This window comes from Cyrtonyx montezumae, unplaced genomic scaffold (genome assembly GCF_038088225.1).
Source record: "Cyrtonyx montezumae isolate F1298 unplaced genomic scaffold, pur_monq_1.0 scaffold_3, whole genome shotgun sequence".
In the NCBI taxonomy this organism is placed as follows: Eukaryota; Metazoa; Chordata; class Aves; order Galliformes; family Odontophoridae; genus Cyrtonyx; species Cyrtonyx montezumae.
In genome coordinates, this window is record NW_027072034.1 from 57,174,570 (window position 1) to 57,185,465 (window position 10,896).

Genomic DNA, 10,896 nt, shown 5'->3' on the forward strand with positions numbered 1-10,896 from the left:
ACCTGCCTGCAGCTGTTGGCCAGGCAGGCAGTGGATCTCCTGTGCATCAGAAGACAGAAGCACTTGCTTCTCCTAAGCAGAAAGTGAAGGACAAAGATAGAGAGCCTCTTTTCAATGCAGCAGCTATGACATCCATCCCAAAAATATTCAGGGGAAATGGGCAAATCTTAAAATATTCTTAAGAGAGAACATCGTATTCTCTGACAGACAAATCTTCAAACATTAAGACACCCAAAAAATAATCTGTGTTGTTGTTAGGGAACAGGACTTTGTAGAACACCTTTGTGTGAAATCGAGAGCCTACTTCTCTAGGACTTTGTTCTTTGTGGATCCCTTTGGGCTTTGGCTACGTACTATTGGTGATAGGCAGGTGGGTTGGACTGGATGATCTCCTAGGTCTTTTCCATAGGTTCACAGGTTCATAAGGTTGGAAAGGACCTACAAGATCATCTAGTCCAACCATCCTCCTATCACTATCCCTACCCAACTACTAAATCAAATCCCTTAGCACCTCATCTAAACGCTTCTTGAACAGTGCTAGGGATGGTGCCTCAACCACCAACCTTAGTGATGGTGTGATTATCCAGAATATGCTATGTCAATGTGCAGTAGAGGGGAAAAAAAAAAAAGCTAATACCAATGGTTTTCAGGAAGTAGATGACAAAATAGTCATCAAGTAATTCAGATTGGAAGGGATCTCTGACAGCTCTCAGTCCAACCTCCTTATCAAAGCAGGGTCAGCTCCAAGGTTAGAACAAGTTGCTCACAGCTTTATCCAGTCAAGTCTGGAAAAAAAAACCTCTAAAGATGACAGAGACCACACAGTTTTTCCAAGCAACCTGCTCTACTGCCTGCAGGCTTCTCTAAGGTCCCCCACGGCTCTCTCTTCCCCAAGCTAAACAGACCTTGCTCTGTCAGGTGCTCCTAACCAGGCAAGTACTCCAGTCCTTGACTGTCTCAGTGGCGTCCTACTGAAACTCACTCCAGTTTAATCAGCATCTTTCTTGTACAGCAGAGCCCAAAACGTATACTGTCATAAGCTTTACTAAGGCACAGTCACTGCTTCAATAAGTTACTGACACCCACAGCCATGCTTGTTGCAGGTGAAGTGAAGCAGGGAAGGAAGACTTAGGTGTCACTAGGTGTCACTTTTAAGGACAAAGGTTCCATAAGCTCTCCACAGTCCAGCCAGTCAGACCTACCTCACCACCAAGTTTTATCACTTTCTGCCAAACAATCACCCTGAGAAAGCAGCAGTATCCTTAATGATTCAAGCTGCAGCTCGGCGTAATTACAGCAATTAGATGCTGCGGTCCATAGCAGCGTAATTAAAACTCCATGTCTGCAAATTCTGCTTGAGAATAAGTGATCAATTATTTTCCAGGAGAAAGTATGAAATGACTGTTACTCCAGCACTAAGTGTATTCAGGACAATGATGTAATTTTTAAAGGTTCTGTTCTACTCAGGTTTGGTTCATTTTATGTAGTTTAATTATTAATGGATTCATTCACAAATTACTGAAAAACTCATTTTTCATTTTGTCATTAGCTGGCATGAGAAGGGAAGAGTATGCTGTCTTGTTTCACGTAAAAGAGAGGTTTAAACCTTACAGGAGCCCTGTCTCAGTCACAACTGCACAAGCAGAACCTCTGTGTAGGTTCTCCTGGCACATGGTCCATAATCCCATTGTTCCTATGTCAACGCCATTTTCTAATTCCCAGCTCCCACTTAATCCCAGGTAGTTTATATCTACACAGTTTTGTGCCAAGAATTGTCCTTTGATATAAATAGCTCCTCTCTGTCTTCCCACCCACTGTGTATGTTTACAGACGAGTGCTTTCAGCCTTTGTTTTGCAGGTTTTCAAAAACTGAGCCAGCTCTTTGTGTGCTTGACTCTGAGTTCTCTCATGTTTATATTAAAAAAAAAAACTTTACAGAAATTTTCCACCTTTTCCTTATGTTACCTCTACCAGTCTCCAGAGCATATCTGTGTATGAGCAATAAAAAGCAAACGTCACTTCTACTGATAGTCAGTAAAGCCAGATAAGATACAGTAAAGCATATTTTTATTAACTTCGTTGAACATTTTTTTCCAGTAGCATTTCCTCAAAGTTTCAATCTTATCCTAAAGCATTTCAGTTCACCTTTACAAGAAACACCTTGAAGACTAACTCAGCAATCCAATCTAAAGGCATACGTTGCTTTATAAACATTTAACACAACAAACTCACTAAAAGCTATTCTGTCTCTCTTATCACTTTCTGAATGTTAGAGATTGGCCACATGTTTATGGATGGTATTATTCACAGAGCTACAAGTTTTCTAGTGCTGTCTGGAGCACAAGTCTTATGAGGAGCGGCTGGGGGAGCTGGGATTGTTTAGTCTGGAGAAGAGGAGGCTCAGAGGAGACCTTACTGCACTCTACCACTTCCTGAAGGGAGGTTGTGGTGAGGAGAGGGTGGGCCTCTTCTCCCTGATAAACAATGACAGGACGAGAGGGAATGGCCACAAGTTGCGCCGGGGAAGATTTAGATTAGACCTGAGGAAAAATGTTTTCTCTGAAAGAGTGGTCAGGCACTGCAATGGCCTGCCTAGGGAGGTGGTTGAGGCACCATCCCTAGCGCTGTTCAAGAAGTGTTTAGATGAGGTGCTAAGGGATTTGATTTAGTAGTTGGGTAGGGATAGTAATAGGAGGATGGTTGGACTAGATGATCTTGTAGGTCCGTTCCACCTATAATGAACACGTACTGATTAAGTACGTTTCAGTGAGACCTTATGCCATATAATGTGTTCCTTTTCCCTGATACTCAACATCAAAATGCCATAATTCCTGTCCATAACTGATATCGCTGGCCTTGAGATGCTGCTCTGAGCCCAAACATATCTTTGGATTAATTTTTCCCCTCATATTGTAACCAGCAAAAACCTTAAAGATCATCAGTTTCAACCATGACCTAACCATACTACCTCAACTCTAACAACCCTCTGCTAAATCACTTCCCTGAGCACCACGTCTAAATGGTTTTTAAATATATCCAGGGATGGTGACTCAACCACCTCCCTGGGGAGCCTATTCCAGTAAATCCAATCCAATACTACTCCCTTTACAGCTATAGCTGTCTATAGCACCTGGATGCGTTGAGATTTCCGATTTTCACACTTTGTGTGATTTTTTCCTGGTTGGCTGAAACAGACATGAACAGTTACCATGACCATAACGATGGACTCAGCTGTCTGCCAACTTCCTCAGAGTTAACACTAAAATGCATTTAGTTGCTTGTGAAGGAGTGCAGTACTTATTCATACTGTTCCTCTTAATGCTAACTCTAGTCTGTGTATTGGTTTTTTATTTCCCAGCCTGTGCAAACACTTAAGGAACATAGTGCCTTGCCACAGCTCTGAATAAATGATGTGACTTTCATTACACTGCTAGCTGTTAATTAATCATTTGCTATGAGATCATGTCTGTGAGTTCCAGTACAGTCTTGAAATCTATTGCTAAATATGAATTATTAGTGGTCATTTTCTCTAACAGTTTATGGCTAATACTGCTTTCATCTCATCAGGAGGACATAGTAGGTAGGTATGTGTCACCCCTTCATTTATCTAATATAATCATGTTTTATTTGTCCACAGGAATGGTGGGATCTGCATCATCTTCCACCAGCTAGGTCTGCTGAACTAACAGATTTTCTTTCACCAATTTCTGAGAGCTAGAAAACAGGCCCATAAGCCTTGGATGGAGATCTTACAGGCATCAGAAGGATCAGCGGATAGGAAATTGCTCAACCTTGCCTCCATTTGGACCTAAGGAGTTTTATGAGCTTTTTCTACCATTTGCCAAAACATTTTTTGTGATAATAAACTCACCTCTTTATATTTTTGCCTTTTTTTTTTTTTTTTAAATCTTGCAGTAGCATACAGGGTCCCACATCAACAATCAGTTCCAGTGTTCAACCCACATACAAACACTGATAAAGTAACTTCTGTGAGGTCAAAGAGGACGTTCACAATAGAAGTGAGAATTAAACTGAGTTACCAGTGCTTTAAGTTGGTGCTCTTAGTTTTATTGGCACATTATTAAACTGGCCTTTGTTTCTTACCCTAGGAAGAAAAAAATGCTGGTTTGATTTGCATAATGCTTAAAAAATAACTTGCAGATGGTTGCTTTCAGACAAATTAAATCTTCAGCCTGAACTGCCATCACACTTTACAGGAATTTTGTGTTCAGTGCTTAACAGCTGGTTTAACTTCTGCTTCCCCATATACAGTCCCACGCAGACAAACGTCCTCACTGATGAATTTGCAACAGGGAAGTTTCAGGCTGTCTTCACGGTACTGCATCACTGCTTGAATTCTGAAGAGTAGAGCTGAGTTGGGACACCTCCTCTGGGTCGCATAATTATATGTTTAAAAAGAAGTCACCAGTGGTGAAAGTTCCCTATACATGATAGCTTTTTATGGTATTTCAGTTGCTCAGTCCTTCCCAATAACACACAGATACACAACACCTTTAGAATTCTCCTTGTTCCCTCTTCTGTCACACAGTTTCACTGTCACACCACCATGGGTTTTGAAGACATAGAATTGCCTCTTCAGTTTTCAGGGCCATACCTGACACCCTGCACTAACTTCATTTTCCAAAGAACCACCTTTGCTTTTGTACTTTTCCTTTCCCACCTGAAGTAACTCTAAAGAATCCCTTTATCATTCTGAAAGTTTCAGAAGCATTTCAGGGCACTGAGACATTGCTACCTTTCTTCTTTCCCTCCTCTTCTCTGCTGACTTGCTCCTTCCTCCTTCTATATGCAATCTATTTGGATCCAACACAGCTAAGGACAGGATGGGTTCATCCTTTTCTCATAACTCTTTTTTTTTCCCCCATCATCGCTATGATATTTTAAAAATATTCTCCTCCTCAGTACTGTTACCAGCCTCCCAAAACACTGTATTTTATTCTTCAGTTTTTGTGCCATCTGTGTACTTTCCCTCTTAGCTATTCATTTTTCTACAATTTTCCTTCCAGTTTGTTTAAAGTTTCTTTTTCTTTCCACTCTTTCTTTATTCCCTTGCTCATTGCACCTTGTTTTCTGCCTCCCTTACCTCACAGATTTGCCCATCTCTGCAATAAATTGTTTTGGATTTAGCAAGATTTTTCTTCAGTGCATTTTAAGTTTATTTCACAAACCAGCAGCCCTGACGCTGAGCTTTTTGAAAACCAAAATAAGCTAGAGTTTGTCAAAGCCTGCAGAGAAGGACAAGCTTGTTTTCTGATTTAATAATACTCTAAAATGCTTATATATGACATTTCAGTTTAGGAACACTGGTCTACTGGTACTCAGTGACATTTTTCCACCCACACAAAGTCTTGCACATCCCCCAGTTGCATCTTCTCATCTTTTATCTGATGTTATTTGAAAAGGGCCTATTGCAACCTCTTCTAACTCTGCTGCTGGACCTCTCCTCCTCCTGTACTGTGGCACAATGGTTCCCAGGCAGCACTCGCAATGCACTGGCAGCAAGCTGGGACCCTGCACTGCATGTCAGCCCTACAGTGCTATTGCTGCCAAGAAGCAAACAAACCACTAGAACATGGCAGTTTGAGCGTTGTAACTGTCAAAGCAGCCTACACACAGTGGCACTTCCTTCAAGAACAACACTTTCTCTCCCTACAATTGCACCTTTTGTGCCCAGTTTGGGCTGTGGCCCCATGGGTGCACCACACAGTGTGCACAATGCCTGCTGCCCCAACACAGCTTGAAGCTTGGGCAATAAAACATATTGTAATTGTGCTTGACTAAAAGCATCAGTGAATTAAACTCTAAAATTAACAAAACTCCTGCACTGAATGTGTAATAAGACAGTACAAGAAACAGAATTAAAAAAAAAAAAAAAGAAGCTTCCTTATTGTAATATCTCAGTATCTCAAAATATGAGACTTTAGGGGACTGCCTGAACCAACAATTGCATATGCACCTGGATTATACTTGCATATAGGGTTGTTTTTTTTTTTTTCAACCTATTTATAATTTGGTATCCTCCCATGTGCAACAACCATGAGTTTTATTATTTGTTGACATCCTGACAAGAAAAGCACACACTTGATTTGATTTAAAGCTACTTTCTGATAGAACTAGTAGCCACCAGTAGAACATTCTGAAACTGTGAATAACCATTCCACTATTCATGTCCATGTAAATATTTTACAAGCTCTTTACTGTTTTGTTCTGTTTGTTTTCTTTTCCACTAGCAGAACAATCTTCTTTTCATTCTTCAGATCACCTCTGCTACAATTAATTACTTGGACCTAGTTTGTCCTATTTGAAATAGAAGGGTTAACTCAACATTCAGTGCTCAAGACGTAAACCTGTGGATTTATATAATGCCACTGCACTGTTGAAGACACTAAGCGGTGAAATTTTCCTCTTTTTCAGCAACTTAACTCTCTTTCCAAAGATACCTACTCTTAATCTTCAGTTAAGTGATGCTTTGCACTGAATATTTTCTGCTTTTTATTACTGATTCACTTGGCATCATGACATTTTCTGGCAAACCTTCCTCATCTCTTCCCGCTTTTGGCTGTCCCAAGTAACTCCTCACCACCTGCACAGTCTGCCACCTGACAGCTCACACTGCTCTTCATGGAGTTGTTTAGCAGTTTGTTGAACACCACATCCCTGAGTAACTCTACTGGGAACAGCTCTCTGCCTGGAAAACTCGCTGTGTTTTGTTGCATTGTGTTTCCTTTCATTTGTTATTAAGTCAATATAATTCTCCTCTCATTCCACTGCAGCTTATCCTTTCAGAGCCCCTTAGAACTACAACTAAATGACAATAAACAAATCAGCATTATCTCTGATACTCAACTAGTCACCTCACATACCCTTTGTTTTTTTTCTTTTAAGTTTCTGCCATTAATTTCTAGTCACTCTGAGACTCAGGCATGCAAAACATAAATTGAAGGCAAACTAAAAAAAATGATAATGCATACATATTTCTGGAAGCAAAATTAGCTGTTACCGAGCTCTTTGTGGCTGCATCCTCAAGAGCACACCTGAATGGATAAGAATAGGATGAGGTGGAATGAAATGGGGCAATTCCTGCCCAGCTAAAGTGAGAGGGCAGCTTCCTCCCTGCTTTGGCAGGGGGGTTGGACTCGATGATCTCTTGAGGTCCCTTCCAACTGCTATGATTCTATGATTCTATTTTAAACACTTTCGGTAACTCCCTTGTGAAATTTACTCTTCAGTCTGATATTGCTGGTAACTCCCATTTACATAACTTTAAAATAAGCTCACACCTTTTGTCCACGGTGGCTCATTACATACATATATTTATGAACATGTCCTACCTGTGAGTGAGGCAGCTAGGATGAAAGGAAGTAAAATGAACTTCTGGAACCTCTCCATTGGAGCATTCTATCCTGGTCCCTAAGGCAGAAAGCCACCAGCACTGAATGCCTGAGAAGAAGCTGAAGGACAGAAGTTATGGAGAAACTTGATAACAAGTTGTTGCTTTGCGTCCTGTGATTAAGTGTGATTTTACATGACCTGTAAAGCAAACAAAGATTGATGATTAAACGAGGCAAGGGTCGAGGAAAAAGCAGTACAACTGTCAGGAAAGAAGCACCCAAGTTTTCAGCATACAGACTTTTCTTCATCAGAGAAAACTTCCCTTCAGACCTTGCATTTCTTGCTCCATCCTGTCTATTATAACACTACTGCTTCGGGATTGATTGTGTCTGGGGGGCCCTATCTGCACCATTAAAGTTAATCATGAGCAGCTGGGAAAAATAATTATTTTAGCTGCCTGCAATCACATGCATATGGAGGGCGCTCTGCCTGTGCCACTGGCAGTGGCCTAGCAGAGTAATGAGCTCTGTGCTCCATCACTTGCTTGTCAGACAGAACCCCACGTGAGTCCCCAACTACTCTCTGGGGCTGCAGAGGAGCAGACTTGTATGTCAGGAACTGTTTTCCTCCAGGTAACAGATAAAAAGGACAACCTTTAGGAGAGTGAGAACATGCCCCAAGGGCATTGTTACATCCCCAAAAATGTTTCATTTCTTTTCCATGCATGTTAGCCCAAAGTTAGGATTCCTATTCATACATTCACAGGGGCAGCCTAGCACCAGCATCATCATTGCAGTCCTGCCCACCTCTAGCCACCCCAACCAAAGCCAGCCTGGGGAAATACCAAACCTCCTCCCAGGCACCAGCTGAGCACTATTTCTCCAAATCTGAGGGATCCTCTTGTACTCCAAAATAAACCATAGAATCATTAAGGTTGGAAAAGACCTCTAATATCACCTAGCCCAACTGTCAACCCATTCCCACTGACCATGCCCCTTACTGCCATGTCCACGCGGTTCTTGACCATCTCCAGGAACGGTGACTCCACCACCTTCCTGGGCAGACTGTGCCACTGCCTCACCTCTCTTCCTGAAAATAAAGTTTGCCAAATATCCACCTTGAATTTCCCCTGGCACAAACTGAGGCCATTCCCTCTCATCCTATCACTGTTATATCAGAGAAGAGGCTGACCCCCTCCTCACCCCTTCTTTCAGGTGGCCGAAGAGAGTGATAAGGTTCATACTGAGCCTCCTCTTCTCCAGGCTAAGCAATCACATACGCCTCAGCATGATCACCTTTCCACAGTGGACAGAGATAGGGTACTGAGTTTGGGGTGGAAGCTGTCACCTTAATTCTACATTTTCTAGCAGTTGGCAACCCTGCCTGCAGCAACAGGGTTGGAACTTGATCATCTTGGAGGCCCCTTCCTACCCCAGCCATTCCATGATCCTATGATTGCTCTCTTCCCCCTCAAAACACACGGAGGCTGTTTGACTGCTCTGCTTGGTTTACAAACTTCTCAGCTGGGAAATTTGAGTTTTCCTTCATGAGAGTGATGCAGCCCAGAGGATGTGGTTTTGTGGAAAGCTCTTATTTCTTAGCAAGAATGTATTTTTTTTGTTGTTGTTTCAGAAGTGCTCTTTGTGGCCATGCATAAATATTACTATCACCATAGATATACCCTGAGTTTCCTGTGTAAAGCATACTACTTCATTGCCCTCTTGCTTAAACCAGAACTGAGCTAAGGGCCAAACCACAGGAATCCTGGCCCAGCTGTTTTGCTAAACTCAAGCAAGCATCTGATTTCACCATTCTACACAACAACCCTGCCTTAATTTCCAGCAGCACTTTTGTTGTGAAAGCAGACATGGAAGGATGGCAAGGGGAGATCTGCAGCAGCTCTTGGAGATGGGAGGCTTCTCACAGGAGGAGAGAAGCCACAGGCTCCACATCACCAACAAAACCCTTGTTGTCTGCCCAGGGGTGCTTGATTGTAGGGTCAAGCTATCCTGCAGCTCCACTCGTTAATCACTGCTTTGAACAGGAGGGATCTTGTCAAGCAGAGCACAGCAGCTGTGATGTGATCAGCTGGCAGTTTGCTTTGCTTTCCCCCATTCTGCAAGCTTTCGATTTGCCCAACAAACTTAAAAGGGCAGCCCTGTTAATTAAATAGTGTTTTAAGCTGGATCTGTTTGACGATTTCTTCATCTGTGTGTTGGGAGGGGGGTAGTTTGTAGGTTGATTTGGGCATGCCTGAAATATTCTGAAAGGTTTGTTTTTCCTCGGCTGTGTGCTCACTTGAAGGCTCACACAGGTAGCAGAGGGGAGGGCTGTGGAGCCTTCTCCCATTCCTCACTGCCCCAACCTGCAGCACACACATACACACCTGGGAGCTGTCAGCATTAGCGTTATATGCAGCCTTAACTGAAACTGCTCAAATGAAGCACCGGGAAGCAAGCACAGAAGTTGGTATCGTATCCTTTTTCCAGGAAGTCACCATCCCAGGAGGGATATGCCAGTACAGAGAGCACCCCAGGACCCAGCATGTCCCTAAAGCAGGCAGACACGGTTGTAATCTCACTCACAAACAAACAATTGGCATTGCTGACTGCGCGGGGTGGCCGCAGACTCTGCTCCCAGCCCTTGCTCTTGATCCTAGTCCATTTCTGCCTGCACCCACAAGGGCTGAAGGGGGCAATATCACCCTAAATGCACAACAGCCGATGGCCTCCCAACTGAAACAGGAGCCAGAGAGAGGGTTAAACTGTGTTTCCTCCGGCACTCCCCCTTCCAGGCAACACAGCTCTTCAGGATAGTACAGATCACCTCCCCTGGATATACCTACACATGTTTTTCTACCACTCTCCGTCACACACAAGCAGCACTCAGTTGGTGAGCCCTCACCTTCTCTCCTGGAAGAAGCCTTCCCCAGGCCCGGCCGTCTCTCCCTGCTCCGTGACGTGGGGTGAGTGCCCGCGAGATCCTGTGATTGCGTGGCTGGGCTTTGGTGTGACATTGTCCCCATGGTAGATAAGGTGAGGGTTGCGTCTTCCCTCCTGCCCGCCCCGATATGCATATTGAGGTGTTAATATTTAACCAGTCCCACAGGAGGAAGCGCGTAATGCTGATGACAGGCTGGCGGCAGCGAGCTACACGCTGTGCAGACCTGAAAAGCTGGATTGGCAACGACACCTGATGTCCCAGCAGAGGGCTGCTGCTGTGCTTTCTGTACTGGTTGTAACAACATTTATTTATTATAGTCTGTAGCCACGAAGTTGTGTGTTAGTGATGGAGCACACCCCTCTGTCACAGCACTGTAGGCAATGTGGTGAGGAGCAGAAGCACCCAACAGGACTCTCGTGGGCCAGGGAGAGCTGAGTGCTGAGTGGCCCCACACCAGTTCTACCTTTGTTGAAGTCCCACAGAGCCAGGGCTAGAAAGCTCGTCAAAGCCCCTGACAGAGCCAGAGTCAGTCCAGGGGGTCTGATCTGGGAGATGAGGCTGGGAACATGCAGGTGACAAGGCCACAGCATGGCACCAAGA

General features: G+C 43.6%; 1 protein-coding gene across 1 annotated transcript in view; it reads right to left on the reverse strand.

The window, feature by feature from the left end:
* The window catches only part of IGSF5 (immunoglobulin superfamily member 5), a 32,700-nt gene extending 22,339 nt beyond the window's left edge, over positions 1-10,361 (reverse strand). Inside the window, exons 1-2 of the mRNA XM_065741679.1 lie at positions 10,258-10,361; positions 7,353-7,551 (exon numbers count right to left, since the gene is read on the reverse strand). Of these exons, the coding sequence (XP_065597751.1) occupies positions 7,353-7,410 (58 nt within the window). The 5' untranslated portion in view covers positions 7,411-7,551; positions 10,258-10,361. The remainder of the gene's footprint in view (positions 1-7,352; positions 7,552-10,257) is intronic.
* Between the last annotated feature and the right edge of the window lie 535 nt (positions 10,362-10,896).